Source organism: Gallinula chloropus, assembly GCF_964237585.1.
Source record: "Gallinula chloropus genome assembly, chromosome: 10".
Taxonomy (NCBI): domain Eukaryota; kingdom Metazoa; phylum Chordata; class Aves; order Gruiformes; family Rallidae; genus Gallinula; species Gallinula chloropus.
The window spans coordinates 5,851,927-5,876,651 of NC_140095.1; the positions used below are offsets into that span (position 1 = coordinate 5,851,927).

The 24,725-nt window shown below is 40.3% G+C and overlaps 1 protein-coding gene across 6 annotated transcripts in view; it reads left to right on the forward strand.

Annotated features, from left to right (window-relative positions):
- The window catches only part of TENM2 (teneurin transmembrane protein 2), a gene marked incomplete at both ends in the record, with an annotated part of 509,065 nt that overhangs the window by 385,547 nt on the left and 98,793 nt on the right, over positions 1-24,725 (forward strand). For all 6 annotated transcript variants that reach the window (XM_084268596.1, XM_084268597.1, XM_084268598.1 and 3 more), the window contains 3 exons: positions 7,777-7,982; positions 15,695-15,890; positions 18,231-18,332. In XM_084268596.1, the coding sequence (XP_084124722.1) occupies positions 7,777-7,982; positions 15,695-15,890; positions 18,231-18,332 (504 nt within the window). The remainder of the gene's footprint in view (positions 1-7,776; positions 7,983-15,694; positions 15,891-18,230; positions 18,333-24,725) is intronic.

The following is a 24,725-nucleotide window of genomic DNA, read 5'->3' on the forward strand; positions in this document are numbered from 1 at the left end:
CTGGAGACAAAGCAGGAGTGTTGCCTTTAGGCTTCAGAAGTTGTCCTCAGCTGGCATACAGAGTAAGAGGCAGAAGTGAGGAGTAATTCTGTATCGCTTCACAGTACATGGCAAGTTACCACATTCAGTGTTCTAAATATAAGGACAATAATGAAAAGAAGAAAGTTAAATGTGACCCGATTTTACTTGTTGGACATGGTGAGGGGGACACCCCCATATTTCTACTAATGTAGCAGAAATTTTCCTTGAATAGATACAGAAAGCTAAACTAAGGAGCCGTCACAGAATGGTCGGGGTTGGGAGGGACACCAAGGATCACAGAGTTCCAGCCCCCCTGCAAAGATGTATAGGTTGTCTGCAGCTCTCTCCAGATCATGGTGGGACCCCTGCCAGTGCTGCACCTCTGAGTCACATGCTGGCTTGCACACAGAAATGAGCATTTCATAATAGTTAAGGTATTTTATTAGCAGCGCAGCAGAGGTGCAGTGTTAAAGGAATAACAGAATTATTAAAGAGGAAAACTTGCCATCCTTACATGTAACCTGGGTGGGGGTTCAGCTACAACTAGAATTGGCCATCAGTTTGCTACCCCCAGCTGTGTTTTTGCCTGAACCTAATCCTGCTCAGACAGTGTGAGGAGCATCTGGAGGGAACTCTCTTGTCACGAGGCAAAAGATAAAATGCTGGAAAACTCAGACCTCATTAACAATGTTAACAACATGAATCTCTTGGTTTCTACTGTTTCCTTCCAGACACTTTGAAACAGATGATCAAAGTGTAATAACAATCAATGTATTTTAAATGTCACTTCCGTTACCTGCATTCAGTTTAATCAAGACATGCCATCATTTTCCAGGTGGATTAATCTTACTAAGTAGCTATGTGGCTAATGTAATGTAGATCTTAATTAACACGTTAGTGAGCAGAGGTATTGATGTGGACACTGTGGAGGCTTGTGGTGTGCTTGTCTGAAGATACAGCAGGCTCCAGCACTGTCTTTGCAGAAGCAAAGGGTTTGAGTTCAACAGAATCTGAGTTCTATTTTTGCGATGCTGCTGATGGTGGTAGCACGAGTTGCTGTGTTTAAAGGGGTGAGGTGTGTTATGTACCATCAGAGAAGATTGTGTTGATGAAGAAATTTATGCCAGTATGTCTGGTCCCTGTGAAATGCAGCGAACTAACAGATCTTAACTTCATTTCTGTTCTAATTTGCTTCTGATTATGAAAAAATGAATCTTGTGAAGCCATGCCCACACGAATGTGAAGATGTGCCTCAATTTATAGGTGTATCAGGGTATTAATCATGTTCCTTAATTCCACCTGTGGGGCCAGATGGTTTGGCTGCAGCCGAGCCAGACCAGTGCTCTTAAGCAGACATTCTCTTTGCCAGAGTAGAAACATGGGATGCTGAACAGGAAACCTGAGATTTTGGGTTGTTTCAGAAGCTGTTTTACTGGACGCTGAAAGCTCATACAAATTCAGAAGCTTCCTTCCTCACTTCACAAAATAGAGCTCATTAGTATCCCAGCATCTTCAGCATAACTGAAGTTCAAGATGTGTCATAGCAGCTTCTCCAGACAAACTCTAATTTCCTGGCTTTTTACTTTATTATAGCTGTGGGAATTTGTTTTGCATCAGCAGTCAATCTATTGTACACATTTCTAAAAGAATCTGTTTTCACTTGGGTCCTAGGGCACTTAGGTATTAGTAGTAGATATTTTGGAGCATAATTTCATATAGGAAGTGATCATTGTAGTAATAATCCATAGCACAGATTTTTTCCTACTGAAGAAATTTGTATACAAAAGGCACTTTCTCCTCTTTTGTTTGTTTTTATGAAACAATAAGAAGTGCCTGGTCAGGTAAGTAGTAAATTTACCTAAGGGGAAAAAGTCAAGCTATTGTTGAAAACCCTGGTGATTCCCACACATTCTTTTTTGGCAAAAAGTCAGTGGAGTGTATTTTTATATCAATTGGTTTACTGTACACAGCTGTATCATAAATTTCTTTGGAATTCGAGTCAGCTGTGAAAATCCCTAACTATGTAACAAACAGCAACAGCAAAACAGGTTACACAGAGATCACTGCTGCAGTCGCAGCTTTCCTTTTCTTTTTAGAGGTGCAGAGATACAGGAAAAGAAGTGAAAAGGAATTCTCTTTAACCAACACTGGTGATAAGTATTCCTTGTATATAACTTGAAATAGTCCAGATTATCTTGGTAGTTTGTTATGGATCCATTGGAAAGGCTATTCTGCAAGATATTCTGCAAGTGTTATCAAGACCCAATTTGCAGTCATCACCGTTATAACCGCGCGCAGTCAAAGCGCTGGAGTTAATTGCTGTTTAAATGTGATGTCTGGAGTGTGACACTGCTGGTAGCCAGATTTAATTTTTATTTTTTAATTTTAACTACAGTATGGGAGAGGAGCCTATAATAAATACTCGGGTATATCTGGTTTCAGTGTAAATAAAGCTCTGCCTCCGTAGCTGACACTGCTTGACATCAGTTAAATTAAAGGCTGACTGGGCATGTCCTGTCAGCTGCCACCTTGAGACTGACCTCCAGCTCAGAGATGAGCCCTGCTGACAAGCTGGGGGGGCATGGGGGGATTGCGGTGCTGTTGTCATGCGTTGCCTACTTGATAGCTTCATAGGCAAATATACTTGAGTGCTAAAACAGTCTTTTCAAACGTATATGCCAAAATAGTAATTCAACTGGGTAAATAACACAGCAGTTTAAATGAATAAGTGTTATTTAGTTGATAAATATATGTTTGACTGAGCGATTGAAATGGCTCCCCTGGGTAAGATGAAGAAGTATGCTTTTAAAACTCTCTTTTGTAGATATTTATAGAGAGAAAATCACAGAAAAAAAAATCAAGTGTCTGTGGCGTTATGAGATAAACAGATGAAACTCTACAACAGTCACTCACAGCAGCAGTAATGATGTGGGGATTTATTTGTTCACAGTGGTATGAATTGTTCGGGTTAGTCTTTCTTCCCAGATTTGTCAGTTTGTCACATCTGTAACTTCACTTAAGTGCAGTTGATGTTCTTTGAATGTGATCTGCAGTGGTCCATCAGCATGGAAAAGCTTCTAAAAATAGCTGGAGGGAGTGAGCCAGGTGGCAAGATACATTCCCTACATTAGGAGGTGAAGACTGAAGGGAGCTATAAAAAAGTTGGAGAGTCTCTAGAGACAGAGTTTATAAGTGAAACTGTTAGTGCAGAAAAAAACCCTTGCAGCTCAAACAGGGATGTTCTGCTTTTCAGATTTAAAAAAATAAGCTAGTTGACTAGTAAAAGAGGTTCTATGGTAATACCTACTTTGCTTTTCATTTCTGTATTTCTAACTTGGGGAGGAAAGAACAGGAAGAGGCCAAAGCTGAGAAAGCACCTCAGTAGTATTTCACAGAATCACAGAATCACAGAATCACAGAATCTTAGGGGTTGGAAGGGACCTCAAGAGATCATCGGGTCCAACCCCCCTGCCAAAGCAGGCTCCCTATCTCATATTACACAGATAGGCATCCAGACGAGACTTGAATATCTCCAGAGAAGGAGACTCAACCACCTCCCTGGGCAGCCTATTCCACTGCTCCGTCACCCTCACTGTGAAAAAGTTCTTCCGCATGTTGGTGCGGAACTTTGTATGACTGCTCTGCATTACTCATCTTTAAGGTGAGAATTTTTAATGGGTCATTGTTAATATCTCTGTTTTACAAGTAGCCATCTGAGAACATCAAGATCATGACCAACTCAAGTGTGTTAGTTTTGTGTCTTATACCAGCAAAAGTAACTCAGAATTTATGAGTATGATTCAATAACACCTAATCTCTAGAGCTCCCTTAGTTAGCTAGACTTAAAACATTACCAGTTAAACTTGCAAATATAACACTTAGATTTTATCACAAACTTCAGTAATTTCTGAATTCTGTGATCTCAGCATTATAATGTAGAAACATAAACCCAGGATCTCATGTATTGAATTCTTAAAAGCAAAGATAAGGAACCCTTTCAGCGAGCTGGAGATGAGGCAGCAGCTGCTCCTCAGACGTGGCACAGGTGGGCTATAGAACAGGGGCATGCCATGCACCAAAAATACAGGCCTGAAAACTTGGAGTCACCCAACCCGTTCCATTCTTTGTTGTAGGTGAAGTGTCTTGATCACTTGTGATGGTTGCCTACCAAACTTGCTCTTAAAACCCTCTGCTGTGCTGAACCCTTATAGTTGTTGCAGGTCTTTTCCTAGGTTTTCACAGCTAGAAACCAAATAATCTATGTTGTAGAGCAACATAAGAACATCTGTGGGGAGATGATCCCAAAGATAATGGCCAACTGAGCAGAATCGTTTCAGTATTAAGAATGGGAATCATGTCTCTACACTGATTGAGAATTACAAAATCAACTGTCTCATCTTCAGTTTTCAACAGTTTTTAATCTAATAACTTCAAACTTTTCATGTGAAATATAAAGGAATAGTCTTTTTCTAACAATTTTTTGTTCTGAAAATTTGACATCCAACGTATTTGTTTATCTGAGGTGCGTGCTGAAGTAGTGTGAATGTAAGTCTGGTTCTCTTGATGCCTGGAATATTCTCTTTACAGCTTAATTGATATATTTAAAGATTCTTGACTACTAAAAAATGCCCCTGTCCCAGATAGAAATAGAAAATAGAAATTTTGAAAACCAAAGGAGGCTATGGCTAAATTCAACCAGAAATACAAAAACCTGAACATCCGTAAGAATTAAAGTAATTTGTAAAGTTACAATTCTGGAGAATATGTATTTGGCAGACTGGGAAGCAATGTAATTATCAAAACTCATTGATGATGGTGTCTTGCAGCTTCTTCAGTAGCCAATGAAACCAGAATCACCAACAGAGATGCTGGTGGCCTTGTCCTTCGCATGCCCAGTGAGCTTGCTGCACTGGCTGAAGGCGAGGTGCAAGGGCTGCAGCGGTGTCACTGCTGTTCCGTGTGGGTCAAACACATGTGACTCAGTACCTTGCAGGGGAGATGCATGTGGGGGGGCGTTCTGACACCGCCTCACTTCTCAGCAGGTGCTGGCAAGGATTCGCTTTTCTAAAGCTTATCCTGTGGCTAGGCTGCTTAGAGGTGTTAGGAGCCATTTCAGTACTCAGTACCTCTGGTTATATACGTGTATGTTTGTATGTTTGTGACATGAGATTAGTGACTGTAAACTGCTTATTTTTGAACTAATTGGAATATTAGATTTGTGCTGCTAATACGAGTAATTTCTGAATGTACCTGACCCACTGCTCCACTGAATTCTAGAACTGTACTAAAAGGATGAAGTGTTGTATATAGATTTACACACACTCTATATTAAAAAGTATCAAGTATTGCATAAAGAAACTAAATGAGAAGCGGCTTCAGACCTCAGCAACAGGCTTCTGATTTCAAACAGTCTGAAGCTCCAGATGCCCACCAATTTCACCTGCAGATTTCAGCGACAGATTTGCACTTGCTGATTTCAGTATTCTTTAAGTCCAAGCCTTCCACTAGCTTCCATGGGCCAGAGCAGCTGTATTGTAGTCATGAAATTAGCCAAATTGCAACAAGTATGTAATGCAGATAGTTCATTGAGTACAAGGAAGGAGCCTGTGGACAGAGTCAGGATACTGAAAGAGGCGCTGGTCTGTTAATCTTTTATTACTTATACAGCTTTTATCATATAATAATGCCTCCTGTAATGCTTCCTGCAAATGGCTTTTTCTCTGACCGATTTGTATGACTTTGGCTATACTGATCCTGAAGAACAAGGTTCTTCAGAGAGTGTCAAGGACTCCGGTCTCAGGTTAGGTACAGTTGATATTTGTTTAAGTCTGCACAGTCTGCCTCCAGAGAAATAATTTGCAGCACACTTCTTAAGATATTTTTTTTAAAAAAAAAAAAAAAAAGAATCATCATTTATTATCAGAACTTGAAATTGTGAATTAAGTGTGATGTTGTACTCCAAGCAGATGAAGGAGCCTTGGTCTTAGGCTGACTCCCAGCTCCGCATGTGATTCCAGTACAGCATTCAGCAGGTGATTTTATGTGCTCCATACCTGGTTTTCCACGTGGGTGAGGACTAATTTAAATTCTAGTAAGGTGATTCCTGACTTCCCTGAGGTAGGAGCTTTGAGAGATCCTCTGTTGCAGTACTCCATTAGAAATGGTGTCATGTATTTTATAAAATCTCCTGTGTTTGAAGCTGGCCAGTCTGTCTGTTCCTGGGCAGCTCTAAAGGCACAGCGCTTGACCTTCTCGGCCATTTCCCTTTCTCTGCAGCCTGCCTTTGCAGCAGCTTCTGCTTCCTTTTCCCCTCAGTGCTGCGACATTACTGTAGAGCCATAAACACAGAGAAGGAAAAAAACAAACAAGTTGCCAAAAACTGTAGCAGTTGGTATTCAGAGCATTCTTTTTCCATTTCAAAACACTGCGAACATAATATCTGTTTCATTATGTACAAGCGTAAGTGCTGCTAACACAGATAATTTGGAATCTATAATTGAAACCCTGCTATTGCAGCACTCTCAATTAAAGATAGTCAAGATGGCAAAGCTGTTATGTACTTACCTGCTGGAATTATGTGTCACTCTGTGCCGTCCTGGTACGTTCATACAGAGCTTGAATATATTTCAAAAGTAACTCGGCATTTATTGATAATAGCATTACACCATGAAAAAACCATATCAGGGAGCTTTTAACGTCTACTGTCAGGTTGTATCAGAGGTATCCCTACCATCCAGTGTGTAGGATTAGTTATATTAATGATACCTTTAAATTTCTGTGATTGTTAGCAGATATTTCCTGTGGTTTTCTGGTCTTCATAGTGTCTGTTGTAATAAAATTATTACAAATATTTTTAAAATATATTTCCCACCCTGCTGTCTGGGAATATGGAACACAAAATCAAACCTTGCTTTATGCTATAGCTTGATAGCACTGCTAACTCTTCACGTATCACCCTCCATGTTTAAAGCCTCAGCACCACCCTGTTCAGCTGAGAACAGAAGGGATTTGCACCATGTTTTAAAGGTTGGCTGTTTCCTGGACTGGAAGCCAGAGCACTCAACCAGAAAGGTCGGGTATCTTGTCTTCAATAATGCATGCTGAAGAACCATCAGATGATGGATATTAACTAACCACAGCACAAGGGAGAAAGACTTGGCAGTCCCTGCTTCAGGCAGAGAGAAAAAAGGCAGCACATTGAGTTGTACTCTCTTTCAGGAGGGAGAGGATGCACGTCAGAGTACAGACACTGTTCTCTAAATCCTATCCCATGCATTTCAGTTCTCCTGTCTATGACCTGGACTCTAGTGAACTGCTTTACTATTTAAAGCAGTGGCAATAACAATTAGCAATCGGTTCATCTAGACTGAAGTTACCCCTTAGTTCACCTTCCTGATACATTTGGTTTTTTATAGCCTGGTTGCATGCAAGATGCAGCTGAAAAGAGCACGGGGAGATTTGTATGCGCTTAATTGACTCTGCTGTTACTATATTTGATGGGTAAAGAACAATTGCAGAATTAAAGGGTTGGAGGGATTGGGAGACTGCAGATGCTCCACAGGAAATGTTCACAGCCTTTTTACTTCAAACGTAGGGGACACGTTCTTACACACAGATTGAAACGGTAGGCAAAGTGCATCCAAGTAAGAATGTCTGATTTTAAAGGTGGCACTGACAATGATGTTTGTCTTGAATTAATAACAATATCTGTATTAAAAGCAGTTATGTGATTTGTATTTGCTTTTATTTTTTTAGGACCATGGGTCACTAGGAATAGCAGCATAGATAGTGGAGAAACAGAAGTTGGCCGCAGGGTCACCCAGGAAGTCCCCCCTGGAGTTTTCTGGCGGTCTCAGATACACATCAACCAGCCACAGTTCCTGAAGTTCAACATATCCTTAGGGAAGGATGCTCTTTTTGGTGTTTATATAAGAAGAGGACTCCCACCATCACATGCCCAGGTACTTTATCAATGTATTTGTTGACTTTAAATGTCAAAACGCAAAAGTTTAGAGCGTCTGTGTTAGATTTATGCTGGAACTTATGGAGCTAAAGTTTAGGGATTCTGTGCAGTACCCTGGGAATTACTGGATTGGTCATGTTTGACTGAACACCCTGATACTAAGATTTCTAGGTTATTACATACCTTAGCAGTACATTGATAAAAGTAGCAATCAATGGTGATGTTTTTGCCTTTCAGGTTATTTTTAAAATAACTTGTAGTTTGGCACTCAAGGCTTTAAACCTCTGACAAAATCTTGGCACCAATTGGGATAAACCTGTCCAGTTATACACCAGTCAGAAATGACTAGTGACGGTGGTCAGATTCAAAGAGTAGCCAAGCCCTGCATGTTGGGATGTCTGCACAGCTAGGTGTGTTACCATGTAATTTTCTGCCCTCATAGAAGTTGTGATCTCCAGGGGCTGTCAGGATGGCGTTGCCAGGGTGTGCAACACCCAAGTGTCAGTGCTGCCCAGCTGTACTGGGAGCAGAAGGCAGCTAGTTTTACTAGCACTCCCTCACGGGCGGTATTTATGTATATCACCTGGCTCAGACATGGGGCAAGTCTTGCAGTTGAGAAACCCAATTCTTCTTGACTTCTAACCAGCCTCAGGGATAGAAAATTCAGGAACGCTGTAGTTTTACAGTGGCCTTGTAGTACAGAGCTGAGGGCTGGAGGTAAAGGCAGTTTTAGAGTCAGTAAGACCAAACTTAAGTATCCTTTTCTTCTTGGTTGAGTGGTGTTTTAGTTTCATTGTGGTGAGAAGATAAAGCCTTGTTTTCTGTTAAAGAGAGAAAACTTTTTATTCTATTAAAAACTCATCAATGTGAATTGATTAGATTAGAACTGTAATGAGAAATAGTGTATTTGCAGTTACGCGTACAAGAAGGGAAGAGCCTCCATTCTTTAGAGAGCAAGGGCTGGACCCCTCCATTCTTGAGAGAGAAGTGGCTGGACCACTTCTTTCATGCATATCCTTGCTCCTAAAAATTGATGGCTCATTCAGATATTACCCTAACTTAAAATGCTTTATTTAGTTTATGATTTTTAAAAAGCAAATATAGAACTCTGTGACCCCTTTTGGGAAAGCCCTGTTCAACATTTCTAGATGCTTTGCCCTGATTTCCAAAGAACTACTACTTTTTTTTTCTTTTCCTTTGGCAAAGCAGACTGCAGTTACACAAATGGTTAAAATGCATCATCTAAGCTAAAAAGCCCAGAGGCCTTAACATAATTTCATTGCTACATATTGCCTGCAAGGAGATAGCAACCCTAAGTGAACTGTGTTCATGTGCATGTATGAACTCATGCTACAAACAGTGAGGCAATTAATTTTCTGGGGAAATGTACATTTAACTGAATTTCGGATCCACTTCTCCATGTGCAGCTAATTTATAGAACTGTTCTGCATTGCCTCTTGTTCCTTGGTGTTGTGACTGAATTGAGAACCAAAATCTTCAAACTGAGTTGGGAGGAGAGAAAAGGTTTACAGAGTTTGACCTCTGCTTCTAAGAATTTGTTGACTACCCAAACTCTATTAACTCTTCTTACAGTGCCCTGTGAGTAGATAGATCTGACTGGTAAGGCATAAAGCTCAGCATTCCACAACCCAAGGAGGGGAGGGAAGGTGGACAGCTTTCCATGCAGCTGGAAGTTAGCATACAGCACCCTGTAAAGAGCCTGGATAAACTGGGGAGGTGTAGAGGGCTGTTGACTAATTTTCAGCCATTGACAGACATCCATGCAGCACAGAAGATATCCACAGACAAATATGTTCCAGGGTGGGAGCTTTTCCTAAGAATGTTTAATTTTGGCTGTAATGCTTCAATATGTGGTCTTGAGGGTGAAATTATGTCTGTGGCTCTTGATCTGTTGCAGTGAGGTAATGGCATAATTCATTGAGCATGTCTCATTTAATTCAGAATGTTGGCACTTGCTTCTCCTATCATCCCACCATGAAAAAAAACAATGATTTAGTTGAGAAAAACAAACAAAAATATAAATCATGAAGTGGAAATGGCTTAGGGCAACCCAGAGTTCCTAAACAATCATCAAGTTCTGCTATAAATACATGTTAGTTATAATTGTCTAAGGTATGATGGAAGTATACCTGTATCTTGCACTAGGAATCCATTTGGGTGTAACTGGTATGGTAGTACAAAATATGCCTGTAATTGAAGCTGAATTTTCATTTCTATTGCACTGTGATCAAATGGGTTTGTTCTAGGTTGCATTGTGATCTGAGAAGGCTATGATCAGGCAAAGTTCCTCTTCTTTCTTTCACCCCACCTTGCATGGGCAGGATACAAATATAGTGACTGTTCTGTTAAATTAAATACTGAGAATTAGCAACTATTTCTGCTACTGAGCTGGATTCTTCCTCAGAGAACCTGTTTTCCAGTGTTTGGAGGAAGCAATTCCAACCCTGCTCTGTAACTGGAATTAATAAATTCCACCGGTATCATCTGCAGAATTACTTTGCTGTGTTCATGCAGGGTCCTGGTGCTTGTCAACAGGGTGGTACAGCAGAAGATTGCTTGGCATTTTTTGACCAGCAATCAAAATTCAGCCAAGCTGCTACTGAGAGAAATAATTCTAGAGAAAGAAAGGGAAGCAGTTACAGACCTGAGTTAGTGAAAAGTAGTCTCCTTTTGACAGAAAGGAGCAGAATGCTTTTGCATTAATGAAAATAGTCTGAAGTTGACACCAGATGATATTTTAAAATTGAAATTTAAAATCCTTGTTTCTGCAGGTTAGGGACATGAGCTGTAAAGCGGTGAACAACTACACTTGACAGTTCATCACTGATCGGTGCTGATATGTCAAGCCGAGTAAAATCCTTTGTGGGAGCAAGTCAATAATCAGCAAATTAGGAACATGATTAACCTGAGACAACAAGATGCAGTTCCTGTCTGAGTGCCCTGCTGAGATTTAACCTTCTCAGTATTACTGTTTAGCAAATATTCCAAATGCCTGGTTTAGTCAGTCAAAGTGATGTAGCTGTAAACTTGTCTGGAAGCAGCCTTGTGTGCCATGTGCATAGGGAATGGGGCTCTGGAGGAGAGGGAAAAACGCCGTCGGAGCGGCGAGCGGACGGGCAGCAGACGTGCGCTGCTTTCAAGCAAAAACCTCCCCACCTGCATAGTACTGCCTACAAATAACAAAACACACGTTGCAGGCTTGAATGATCAGAAGGCAATTAGTAGAAGATAGTCATATTAATAAAATTGATAAGGTATAGAAAATGAACTGTAAATGTCAAATAATGCATGAACTGACTCTCCAGAGATTACAGCAATTATGATGCTACTACACGTTGGTAGAACATTCCAAATGACGCATGAAATAAGGTAACCTTATAGAAACATCAGTGTAATGGCTGGAGAAGGCAGTGCATGGAGTTGTATTGTTTTCATTTCCAGCAGAGTGGTTTGTACTTACAGGTTTTTCATGTCAAAATGAAAACAGGTTTTTGTTTAGATCCAGAAATAGCTTTATTTGAAACAACTGGATGAGGTGGGGAGCTTCAGTGTTACCTTGTTTTTGAAGCCAGTACTCGAACATCTTCAGGTGTTTTGCACACCCTGAAGTCACCTGATAGCGGCTGCGTCGCCGTTGCGGAGTGCCGCGCTGCGGGGTACTGGTTGGACTGGCTCACGCTCACGTGTTGAAACAAACCAGTTGGCTGTCACTGTGGGTATCAGATGTTTCATGAGTGTATTTTAATTAATAATTACCACCTGGGTTTTATGAAGAACAAATTTTAAAGCACTTTGCAAACAAGTTTCCCTGACATATGTTTTCTTGGCTGCTTAGGTCTTACAGGGCTTTGGCATAAAGACTAATCCCAGCCACCACGCCAAACCTGGCTTTTCCTTTTTCCTCCTTCACTTGCCCATTATTAAGATAAGAGCTCTAAGAAACCTTTCTTTTCAGTTCCTGGTCTCTTAACACTGTCAGGACTTTTGTGAAGGCACACAAATAGTTTCAAATCTCAGAAAAAAACAAAGATTTTGCAGGCTCTCTGCATTTTCTGCCTTGACCCCAGCAAGCTCTTTGCTTCGCCGTCCTTTCGCAACTAGTTCACACCCTCTGTGCAACTGGGCTTAGTCAGTGGATCTGTGGGATACGGATCTGGGCTACACTGTGCCATGTATTTGCTACCACGTACTTGAAGTTCCAAAACTGTTTTTCCTGACCCCCCACAGTTATGAGAAAAAGAAAGTCCTTATTAGCCTATGAATAAAATGCATCAACAGAGGATAGAAAGCACTAAATGGAGAAATTATACAAATAAATTGCCCAGAAAGAGCTTAGTAGGAGATTTAGGTTTGTAAATAGAAGCGTGCAGTGGGGTTCGGGTATGTTGTGTAGTTAAAAGTAAACAAACTCGCTGGGAATGTGAATTTGGAATTTATTCAGAGGGAGGCAACTGGCAAGTCACTTGGTTATACAGGGCTTTAATCATAGTAAGTATTCCTCTCTGCAAAATTGAATTCTGAAGATGCAGTTATATGGCATTTTGTGTGCATTTTGCTTCTGAGCAGTTTTTGCTGGTTTCCTGTGACTTTCGGAATGAAACCACAAAATATAAAGGATCTTAAAAAATGTCAGTGAAACTTGCAAATTACTTCAGAGGTTTGGTTTGGCTTGACAGATCAATTCCCTAATTGATGTGATTTAGTTGTCTCTTCCTTAGCAGTTGTGTGTGATTAAAAACTCCACAGTTGCTTCTTAATGATCGTGAAAATACTTTCTTTCTCGTCCTAGATGGGTCTTCTAATCTATGCATATTTGTCAATAAGTAGCTTTATAGCAAGATTATATAAAGTAATTAATCATGCAAGCATGGTGAATCAGAAAATCAAGAGGGCCACAAGAAGGGAGATGATGATTCAGCCAACCACGTGAAGAACTGTTACCTGATTATGAATTCACAGCACTGTGTTGGTAGCTCCTCAGTCAGGGGTTTTAGATTTTGGGGTACATACACCAAGTATTTGCTGATACGTTAAGATTTGTACACCCAGGGAACCACCAGCAGAAATACTATCTTCCTCCTTTTTCTTTATCAGTCCTGGGGAATTCAAAGAGAGGGAAGAAAGTTATATTCTATATCCGTTCACCATTCATAAAGTTATTCCAATTTAGACATTTTGGGTTTGCCTGAGCATAAAATAGTTCTTCGTAGTTTGATTAAAGAGACACAATATCAATCTGAGCTTTGCCAGAGTTAAAATTGTAGCCTTACGGGGAGTCGTGCCAAGGGAGCTGCCCTCGCTGGGTCGCACCCCATCATCGTGAAAAGAGATTCTGCAGCTAAAACTACTTCAAGCAGTTTCAGCCTGAATACTCTTCCCCTTCGATCTTGCCAACCGCTGAGCCTTCTCTACTATATGAGGTAGAATCAGCATCAAACAGAGGGGAGGCAGAGGAACCTGCCAGAACAAGCAGAGACGAACAGCATGTTGCCAGTGAGAAATGTCAGCTTTTATTGCTACTTCCTTAGTTGACCCTTTGTGAACGATTGTTCTGAAGAGCAAGATTTCTTTTTCCCAAGATGTTGCCCAAGTAATAACATTTCCCAAGGAGGTGATGAGTCTGTCCTTAACCTCTGAATGGTGGACGATAGGTTTTAGCAATATTTCCAAATGTCATTGATTTAAGAGAGAGATATCTGTGTGTTTGGCACCTCTGACAGTTACTGACATGCCAGAATTCTCTAAATCTCTTGTGTGTGTTGGCTAGAATGTACTAATTTACCTGATTTACTTTCTCCTGCAAAAATCCTGCATGAGGAAAATCTCAAGTGAATGGCAATTGGATGCTAATAGTCTGCTGAAAGTTTTTCTTCCACTTTTCCTACCCTTTCCCATGATAAAGGGCATAGGAGAGAGTGGACAATGCACTTAGCATGACAAACCTCCTCTGTGGCTGCATATCGGTGCTGTAGTCCCACGTGTTTAGCAGGAAGGTAGTAGTACTTCCATGCTTTCCCCTTTGGTGTAAGGCGGCGTGTATCGAGGGCTCTAGCGCTACCAAAATAGGGAGGTCAGCTTTTGTAGCCCAGTTGTAGATCGCTGTGTAGCTTGGCACTGAAGTGTTACATCGGTCGGTCTGTCTGTCTCTCCTCCTAGAAGGGAGAATCTTCACGATGCTATTGCGTTCTCTGTATTACTTGATAGAACTCTCTGTTCCCGAGGATTTCATTGTGTGAGGTGTTTGGTCTGTTTAGGATGCAAGGCTTCAGTTTGCTGTTTAAACTGGAAGCAAGGGAAGGTGTATGTTTTCTCAGAGCTGTGGCAAGCACAGGCTGCGTGTGCTGGAGATAACAGAGGGAAATGCAGTGAAACTGCTGGCAAGCAAGCACATACTATTACTGTATTTTATTGAACGCATACATCTTTCTTTAGACATGTCTATCTATCTCTATCTGCTCCGACGTAGATAAATGTGTCTAAAACAAGATATGTTTTCATAGGGGACTTGTTATACAACTATCAAAAGATTAGATATATTGGGTTTGTTGTTTCTTAAGGGCTTCCCTTAGATAGGGACTAAGCTAGGAAGTTGAGCATGGCATCAGCTTGAGAGCCCTAGGATCACAAACATTAAAGACACAAAAAAGCCTATTAGGACAGCTACTCCAGCTGCTTTGTTATGCAGTTAGTCCCTGTTGTAAGTTAACTAATATTTCTTCTAGTCCTGTTTAATTGTGTGATGTGGTGGCACCTCCATTGGGAAGCTATTACTGAGCTTAATAGATGTGAAGCTTATCTGACATTCATCTTAAATTTCTTTCTTCTTTTAGTTTCATGCCATTAATGGTGCCATCCCTCTTATACCCTAAACAATCACTTGCTCTGTTTGATCCCTTTCCCAAAGATTAATGTAATGTTCTACCTTACTTGGAAACCATCCAACCAGAAATTCTCTGTTTTCCTTAATATAAATTCAATTCCTTCATCCACTTGATTTGTGTTATTCCTTTCCATGCTCCCTCTGGTATTTGTATCGTACTTGCTCCTGATTGTTCCACGTACAAACTCAGGTAAGCAACTCTTAATCTGTCTTAATCTGCACTCGTACAGTGCATTTCTATCATGTGCTGAGTGACCTAATATTAGAGCAACACCTTTCCTGTTCGTGCTGTTCATGTTTGTTTTCACGTTCTGGGGGCTTCCATTTGGTTATGTGTCTGGAGCTATATCTGCAACTTCAGTTCCTCTTGCAGCAAGAATTTGATGTAAGCGATTGCTTAGAGAAGGCTGTGTGCCTCATAGGTTGAGAGTTTCCAACTTTGAAAGCTGTGTAGGAACTTAAAAGTTGATGGGTCAGATCACCAATTTCGACTTCTTTCTCGAAACCCAGCCTGTCAAGAAATATGTTTGTACATTTTTTTGATCACCAATGCAGAGCAAAGATGCCTCATCTATGTCACTATTTGAGAAAGGATGAGTCACAGAATCTCTGTGTGTTCTGTGGCTGACTAGTAACTATTAGTTTCACATTGACATATGTTCCAGAAACACCGTTTCATGACAAGGTAGAAGAGAAAGTAGTGTCAGATTTTGAGCTGAAATACCATTCTGTATTCCAGTTGTTTGGGGGGTTGTTTGGTTTGTGTTCGTTGTTTTTTTCTTTTTTTTCCCTGTTTTTCTACCCTGCAGTATGATTTCATGGAACGTTTGGATGGGAAAGAGAAATGGAGTGTGGTGGAGTCCCCGCGGGAACGTCGAAGCATTCAGACTCTTGTTCAAAATGAGGCCGTGTTTGTTCAATACCTGGATGTGGGTTTGTGGCACCTGGCTTTTTACAATGATGGCAAGGACAAAGAAGTGGTCTCTTTCAGTACAGTTATTTTGGGTAGGTATCTCCACAAGCTGAGCATTTTTCCTCTCTCTTTGTACCTTCCCTTACTTAAAGTCATTGTACTTTTTTTCCCCCAGTCTTTGTTATTTGGACTGTTTATCCTTATGTTGTGCTTTTCTTTTTTTTTCCTCAACACTGCTCTGTCAGAAAGTCTGTAATGCTGATTTAATTGCTGGATTCTCTGTTAAGATTTTAGTATTCCCATAGATCTCAAGTTTAGTTCTGCAAAACAAGACTTTGATAATTTCTGTCTGGGTTGAAGCATTCCCTAGTTAATTGTCCTCTCCCTTATGTCTGTCATTTTTATACTTCTTATTTGCTTCTCTGAAGAATCTTCTCTACACCCAGGTGGAAGAGTAGCCAACAGGAGAGCTGTTTAATTTTAGTGAGAAGTGAGCACGAGAAAGTGTCACCCGTGCATGAGGTTGTTTGCAGTCACCCCAGAGATTGAGTCAGTTAATTAGCCATATGCTGGTTTACAGTTTACTACTCACCTAATGGTGGGTCATCTCTCCAACATGGTGGAATCAAGAGCAGAAGAGCATTTAGGCTATGGCCATTTTATTAGAAGAATAGGGTTCTGTTTGGTTGAAAAATCAAACTGAGTTGAAATTCTCCAGGCATTATTAGAAGATTTGTTGAACTTTGAAGCACTTGATGAACTTTGCTGAATATCCTGTTAAAGTGGCATAAAAAATTCTGAGATAGTCTGTACTAATCCATCCTGGCTGCTGAAGTGTTAAATGACACTATAGTGTATAAATCTGTAATTTCTGAGGGAATGAGAAACCCCAAAAAGTCCAAGTGAATTTTTACGCTTGGTAATAAAATAGTTGGAGGTCTTTTTCAGTCTTGCCTGATTGATGGTAAGAAACTTAACTTTTTTCCTTTTACATTAGTACAAAATTCAGTTCGTTGGCTTAAATCCCAAAGGGTGTGGGAGGATAGCCAATACTGTGTCATTAAGTACGAATGTAATTGTTTCTCTTAATTGAGGTTAAGATGAAAAACTGGTCTTTATTCCATAGCTCATATGTGGTTTTCTAAGAGTTATTAGGCACTGTGTGTGTGTTGCTCTATATATTTGCGTATTTGCCCATAGAAGGCTTTTTCTGCTTCTCCAAAACCAACAAGGATGTTTGTGCTTATGTCTTGTTATGCCCCCACTGTGCTTAGAAATCCTTCAGATATATGATGAGCTGTCCTTAAGAGAGTTGCCTGGTCTAGGCTACAGCTTTCAAGAGCATCAAAGGTCTAATAGTCAGGTAGACTACTTGATAGTGCAATAATAGTAATTGGACTGAAATGTAGAGAAAAGTATGGTGTTTTATCCAGTTCAGAGGTTCTCCTACACACACCTAGTATCAGACGTTTTATAATCAAAGGATCTGAGACAGCTGAAAGTTTCTCTGATGCGGAAGAGGAGAAAGAGTAACTGAAATGGTGTTAACTCCCAGACAATACTAAATTTCCATGATTTTGAATGCATAGAAAATGCTTTTGTGCGCCATGAAGCTAAATAATGAATAAATCTATAGACAAGCTTCTTCATGAGACAAATTGGTATTTTTGAGCATTATGTTTCAATTTTTCTTTTCACTATTTACGTGAATTATTTCAAGAGGCCAAGCTAATGACATTTCTTTGAAAATTTGCTGTAGATCTTTTTATTTTGTGTCCTGCAACTGTGGAATTAGATTTAAAGTTGTGTTTGAACGTTTTTCCCCTTTTGAGTTTGACACAAAAACATTATATATATTGTTGCCTGTTCCAAATCCAGTATTCATTTTCGATGTTGTACAGTTGCTGTTTGTTTGGTGTTGGGGACTGACTGAGGTCCCACAACAACAGGGAGTAATAGTGAAGACTTAACAGCTTTCTAATTAGAGACTTCTGTTGCAATAATTCAGTGTTGAAAAAACACGTTCTACAGAAATCCAACAGCTTTCAAATGAAAGTGATTTTAAGAATTAATTTCAAAAGTGGAATTTTATTTCTACATTGTTGTTATGCAAAGTAGTAAATATATAGATTCTCTCAGTTATTTGGATAATATATATTATTATGCAGATAATATATGTTATTATTTGGATATTATCTATAAATAGTTGGATAATATATATTATCCAAATTGTGGGGACAAACATTTTAGTAGAGATCTAGAGATACCCTACTCACGCTGCTATAAAAGTGGGTACCTTTCTGCTCCACCTAAACTATGTAGTCTTAGTATGATTAGGGATTGTTCTTCTAGGTATTGAAGACAAAATGAAGAAAAATTATTTGTGTTGTAAATAGCAACCAGCTAACATACCTGTCTGGCTTGTATTTCAGATTCAGTGCAAGACTGCCCACGTAATTGTCATGGGAACGGCGAGTGTGTATCGGGTGTCTGCCACTGTTTTCCAGGATTTCATGGAGCAGATTGTGCCAAAGGTATCATTTTCCCCATGTTTACAAATAATCAGTGTGTGTTTGTATGGATCTACAGTGCCTGCTAGTTAGCATGGGTCCAAGCAGGATTCAAATAGATCAATATGCTTTTTTTCCCCTCTCTTAGACCTCTTAGTTAAATATGACCATGTGGAAGCATTGCTACCTCGCTCATGAGCTCACATAGCTACCACTTCTTTTTGTGTCAAAGGCAGTAGGCAGGAACAGCAGAAAAGATTTATTTCCTGTAAAAGTAGACGATTTATCACCAATGCTTTCTGATAATTATTAACTGGTCTGCAGCAGAAGACTGATTATTTTCATCAATAGCATGTAATATATATTCTGGCATGGCTAAGTCTTACTTCTAGGACATAGCATCTTTCTTGAATATACAATTAGTCTTTGACCAAAGGAAGCTTGCCATTTTAGGAAAAATAAGTAGGACTTGATAAAGTCTTAAAAATAAACCTTTTCTTAATGTTGATTGTAAGCTTTAACAACTAAAACTGGGAGATGCATAATTATCAGGAGTTAGACAGAAACCTAAAAGACATCTATGGATTGGCACCGTGTCTTTACCAAGTTTTTGTGAGAGTGTTGGATAGCTTGCAGATGGCAAAGATTCGTAAAGGAAAGACCCCTTTAATTTATACAGCTAGTAGCACCTACGTTACCTAAAACCAATGGCTTGGCCAAATTGCGGGCAGTTCCTGAGCACAGTCATTACACAAGAGTTTGCTCCCTTAGTTTGTGTGAAATTTAGGCACACCATCAATATCACTTGCTTACAACTATTTTCCACAAGGGTAGGGTTGTTAGTGTTCAAAGGAGGAAAGACTGGAGCTTGAAAACTTCTTGAAATGCCTTGAAGGGCTGTAGAAATGTGTTCATTTCCCTTTAGACCACTGACCAAGTCCTGAGGGTGGGTTGTTTTGCCCCACCTCTTTCATTGGTGTAGCAGACCATACCTGTCCATGTCCACAAAAGCTTCCTGAATAGCTGCTACAGTCGTGCTGGAAGGAGGAATTTCCATTTTGTGTCTCTTTCTCCATTTGGCTCTTGAAGGTGCCCCACTAAAAAGAACCAAAAAGAGCCCGAGGGCCTTGGAAAGCTAATGATGTTTCAGTGCTAGCCCTATGCACTGCAGAGCACTTCAGATACAGCGTGCATGCTGTTTGATTACCTGAGAAATTAAGACACTTGGCAAATATATAGAGGAGATATCTGTATATTAAGTGGTGTGATAACATGTGCTATAAATATGCACTGACAGCTATATGCATTTCTGTGGTGTTAACCTGTGAAAGTATGCATGCAGTGACTGTGTGCTTCACTACCCTCTTCCCATATACGTGGCCATTAAATCAACTCATTTGCATTTCAAGTTGTGGAGCAATCCTGCATTGTGTAGCAAACCTCTGTGTAACGCTGTATTCTGTGTTAACGCCAGAAAGTACTTCATTCAGGCTGTGTCAGGCAGGGTACTTGTCACACGGTATCTGTCAGGCTTCTCGTCCCCCTCAGTATGTCCCCCCGCTTCCTGCGTTGTCCTTTCTGTGTTGTCTCTTTCCCCTCAAAAGCAGAAATGATTTCTTGGAAGTTTCTTTCAACTCTTGCTGTTTTCTTGTCAGACATCACGGTATTTCTAAAGAACAAAGGAGCCTGAAAAGCTACATAAACTGACAAAATGGGTGTGTTGACAGAATTCGTGTCTTTCTGTGTGAGCACAGAGCTGCACATCTATGAGACATCCCCAGAAGCGTGTGTCTGAGGGTGTGAGGGCGGTGTGCCTCACCCATTTCACAGGCACTGTCATACCTGTTCTCATGCCCACAGATTTTTCTGCTTACTTGAACACTGACTATATGTCAGAGCAGTTTCAGAAGACAGAGATCAAAATTGGGATTCTATGCATGGTAAAACACAGGAAAATGAGATTGAGATAGAGAATTGAACCTTTTCTAGTATGCCATATATATGGACACATGTTTAATGTACATTTACCATAATGTTAAACTTATATTTAAGCTGTCACAAGTATAGAAGGATAATGATTTTCTTTCCAACTGATTTTTTTATTACTATTTCCCTAGCAACACATCTTTCAATGTCTCAGTTTTCCACTGTAAAATAATTTGAGGCAAGGCTGGAGTAGAAAATGTGGAGAAAATGTGAGCTAGCTCTTCAGATGGTAGTTAGAACTTGATTCATGCATTGACACAACAGTCTGAGAACTTCATATTAGATGGATCCTGAGTTTGATAGCTACAAAGCATGATGCAGGGACTTCCCTGTTACAGGACTGATCTTGAGGGCATCGGAGGCAGTGAGTCTTGAGGGGAGTCAGCTGCCAACTGTTTCCAGACAGTGAATGGGTACTGCCTCTAGTGCTTTACTCAATCCACATAGGTCCAAAAGGTAAAAATGAAGGGAGTCTGGGAGACAGCACAAATTTGACTTCAGAACTGTTAGCTCCAGGAAAACACCATGAAAGTTGTTAGAGAGTCAAACTCTAAACCCAACCCACAGGCTGAAATACACTTTCATACCCTTGCCAAATCTTTGCGGTCTTACTACTCGCCCTTATCTGTGGAAATAACTTATTCTTAGGGAGCCAGTATCAACAGATTTACTCCGTCCTTGCACAGGCAGTATTCCCTTTGAAATCACTTGGAGTTTAACCTAATTAAGGATTCCATCTAACACACAAAAAGGGTAATGATACACTTTAATCTCATGTGGATAAAGTATGGCATATATAAAAAAAGAAAGCCTGATAATCAAAAGATAATTCAGTGGGTGTAGATGTATCCTGATAAAGAAAAAGTGGATAGTTAAAGCCAGTGGAAGACTTGCTGTAAATTGAACTGCACTGTGAGTAACCTCCTGTGCGCAATTAGCAGTAGGAGATATTCCTAAGAAGCAATGCCACAGCCAAGGATTGATTAAAAAAAAATCAGGCATGCAACTATTATTTTGGTATGTTGTCGCTTTTTATATTCATCTCTTTTTTTTCTGTAACCTCTGACATTCCCACCCAAGTATATCAAGATGTCCTCCTTACTTGGTGTTTCCACTGTAAGTGTCTGATAACAGTTTGGTCTTTCAACTGCCAAGTCCTGTGGTAAATCTTCAAGCAGGCATCCTCCATCATGTCCTGCTTCTCACTGTTGTAGAGCTCAGTGTTACAATGAGATCAGTTGCCAGGCTATAATTTTGTTTCGTCTCGCAATATTTTTGAAGGGCATGCAACTCTTCCACTCCTTTAACAGAAGTCCTTCCAAAGACATTGTCATATGCTGTTTCGCAAATGTGCTCAGAGCCTCCTTTAATTTTGCACTTTAAACCACCAGGATTTGCATCATAAGCATATTTAGCTAATCTGAACAGGTAAAACAATGTACCATCACATGGGATTTCTGCACTGACATGATGAGCGTAGCCTGTTAAGAGGTGGTGTCTGATTTGTAAAAGAAGGTAAAAACTCCAGTCAAATAGCTCATGTCAACTGCCATGAAGTTGCCATTTAGCAGATACTCTTAGTTTATTATGCAATGTAATAAGAAATATGTTTAATAATTTAATCTAAATGGATTGAAGGCTTTTAGAGTTTCTTAAACGAGAAATTTATACCATGTTTGATCAGTTGACGTTTTAATCTGATTTTAAGAACTCTAATGATTCAGATTTATGTTATTCGCGGTTTCTTTTCCTGTTCTCCTTGTGTGGGTTTTTCATTATTTTATTTTCATTCTGTTTGTTTTTGGCTTACTGGCAAAGGACGGCGCCACTTTAATAAGTATAAAAAGAAGGGTAGGTTTTTTTAAAATTTCTTTTTATTTCTTTTGCGACATCTATTTAGTTTGAAATAGTTACTAAAGCTGTAAAGTGTAGTGTGTCTCTTTTTAAAAACTTGATTCTAATGGATTTGCTGTTTCTGATGAATGCCCGCACCACAATGAGAGTTCCTACCGCTGCCATTTTCTTTGCTATGTGTGTACTGTTAATCTCTGTATAAAAATGTCAGAAGCCATCAATTATTAGGTAAGTAAGGTATAATTGCTAGAAGTAGCAACTCTTGCTTTTTCTCACTTGTTTGGGACTCTTCTTGCTCTGAGGTTATTCAGAGGCTTCGTGCTTGGGCAACAGTGCGTAAAGTAATGGTTTTTTCCTCTGTTGAATGCTCTGCTTGAAACTGTTCTCTTAGTGCTGTGTCCAGAATGCTCCCAGTGGCATAAGAAGTTCTGGAAGTGATTGCAGTGGGGAAGACATGAATTTAGGAGTGCATCTTGATGAATAATTCAGTACTCGGTTCATTGCTATAGAGCACATGGCCTAAGTGAATGAACAGTGTCTGGCATGTCCTAGTAATGTATAGGAGGTAGTTCTACTTCTCTGTGTGAGTACGGAAAACGATATTTGCCTTTAACTTGGCTAGAAACGTTAAGAACTGAAAATAGCATGGGCAGACAGGAGATCACCGGGCTCTGAAGGGAGAGGTGAGAGGTGATGCCTAATAGCCTCTCTCCTTGCTGACCCCACATGTCTCTGTAGCCTCACAGAGGAGCTGGGACCCGTCAAACTGGCGAGCGTGTGTCTTTACTGTTTGTGTGAGTCATGGCACATCGATGCAATAACAGATTGTAGGCAAGTGAAGTAGGTTGGAGTGAACATGATGGTACCCAAAGCAGATTGGTCTGGCAGAGAAGAGAGTGGGGGAGGAACCACAGCGTAGGAAAACTGCCGTTGTTAAGGCACTCCGAAGAGATTGTCAAGAGTAATAGTACTTCTTAAAGCTAATCTATTTGTGGTTAGTGCTTTACAAGCAAAACAAATGAGTAAAACCAGCACCTACCTCCAGAAATTTACCGTGTCAGCACAAGGGAGCGAATGGGAACCAGTTGACAGGTGTAGAGATATAAAGCAATAATGTGGTGCTCAGGGCTATAAATACACGAGCAGCGTGACTGTTCTTAGTTTGGGGGAACAGTGTGGTAAAAGGCAGATTTAAAGACAGAGAACGGGGCAGTTAGATAACATCATGTGAATAGTGGAGGGGGCACGGGGCCTCCAAAGGAGACAGAGTATAGGGAAGATCTCAAAAAAGCTCTTTTTAAATTTGCCTTTCAAAAACATTGTGGGTCATGGAGTTCGAAGTTGGAATTTGAGCAGCAAGCAGGCTGGGATGAAGCGGGTCTGTAAACGAAGTTGGAGCATTGAGTTCGTGTTCCACATCGTAAGAGGAAAGGACCTGAAACAGCACTGGAAATGAAGAGCCACATAACTGAAGGTTAAATTAACAGATTAATGACATGATTTTTCCAGCACCATTGTACACAGACACAACTGAAGAAGGCTGATTTTATCAACGCTGGCAAAAAAAGGTGTTGATTTAATGTAGATTTTATTTGCTGAAAGCTACAGCAAGATTTCTGACAGAGAGATACCATGCAGAGCAAATCTGTAAGACTTTGTCAAAGCCTCAATGCGAGACCAGGAAAAGAATGAGTCAAAAATCACAGCCAAGTAATGAACCTGACTGACAGGTAGGACGATGGTATTGTCCACTGTGGTAGAGCAAGAATGCAGGGAAGGACTGAGAAGTGGTGGTTAGAGAGAAAAGAGAAATTGGAGAAATAACAACTTTATTGGCAAACATTACGTGTGTCATAATCATAGCATGTCTCATCACTTACACCGTACTCAGAAAGAAGTGTGCTTTTCTCTGGCAATACTGCATTCATGACTTGTCACCCACACATCTCGCATCCTTTCTTGCAGTTGACAAAATTCAGTGTGTTCAGCTTCTCTCTTAGTATCTCTTTCTAGGTGGGTTTGTTTTTGGGTTTTATGTGTTTATGTGTGTATGTGTGCCAACTTCTATACGTGCTGCAGCAGCAGCACAGCCCTGGCTTGTCACTCAAATCTTCTCTCTCAGTGGGGGGAAGCGTCATTTTGATTCTTGAACAGACAAGGCTGTCTTTGGCAATGTTCCTCTCCAGCAGTTCCAACCTCTCTGACTCAGAACCTTTAAAATGCCTTTGTTATAAATTTTCTTCTCATATTTTATTAGCAGAAGTTTTTCATTGCTGGCAGACTGATCGTGTCCTCGCTTGCCTTCCAGTAAGTTCTCTGTCCAGGGCAGTGCTTGCCTGCCTGCCTGCCCTCAGTTTTTAGTTTTGTGGAGCTGCTGTGCACCCCAAAAAGGGATTTGTGCCATTAACTGTGCCTAAAATAATTACAGAATAAATAAATGTCCGTGTAACCCATTTTGACAATGATTGACAGTCATTGCCATCTATCAGCTGCTAGCTTGCCTGCATGAAATGAGACAGTAGCTTTGATCCAGTGTCAGGTAGAGCCAATGCAAAATCCACCACTCTAACTCCTTCT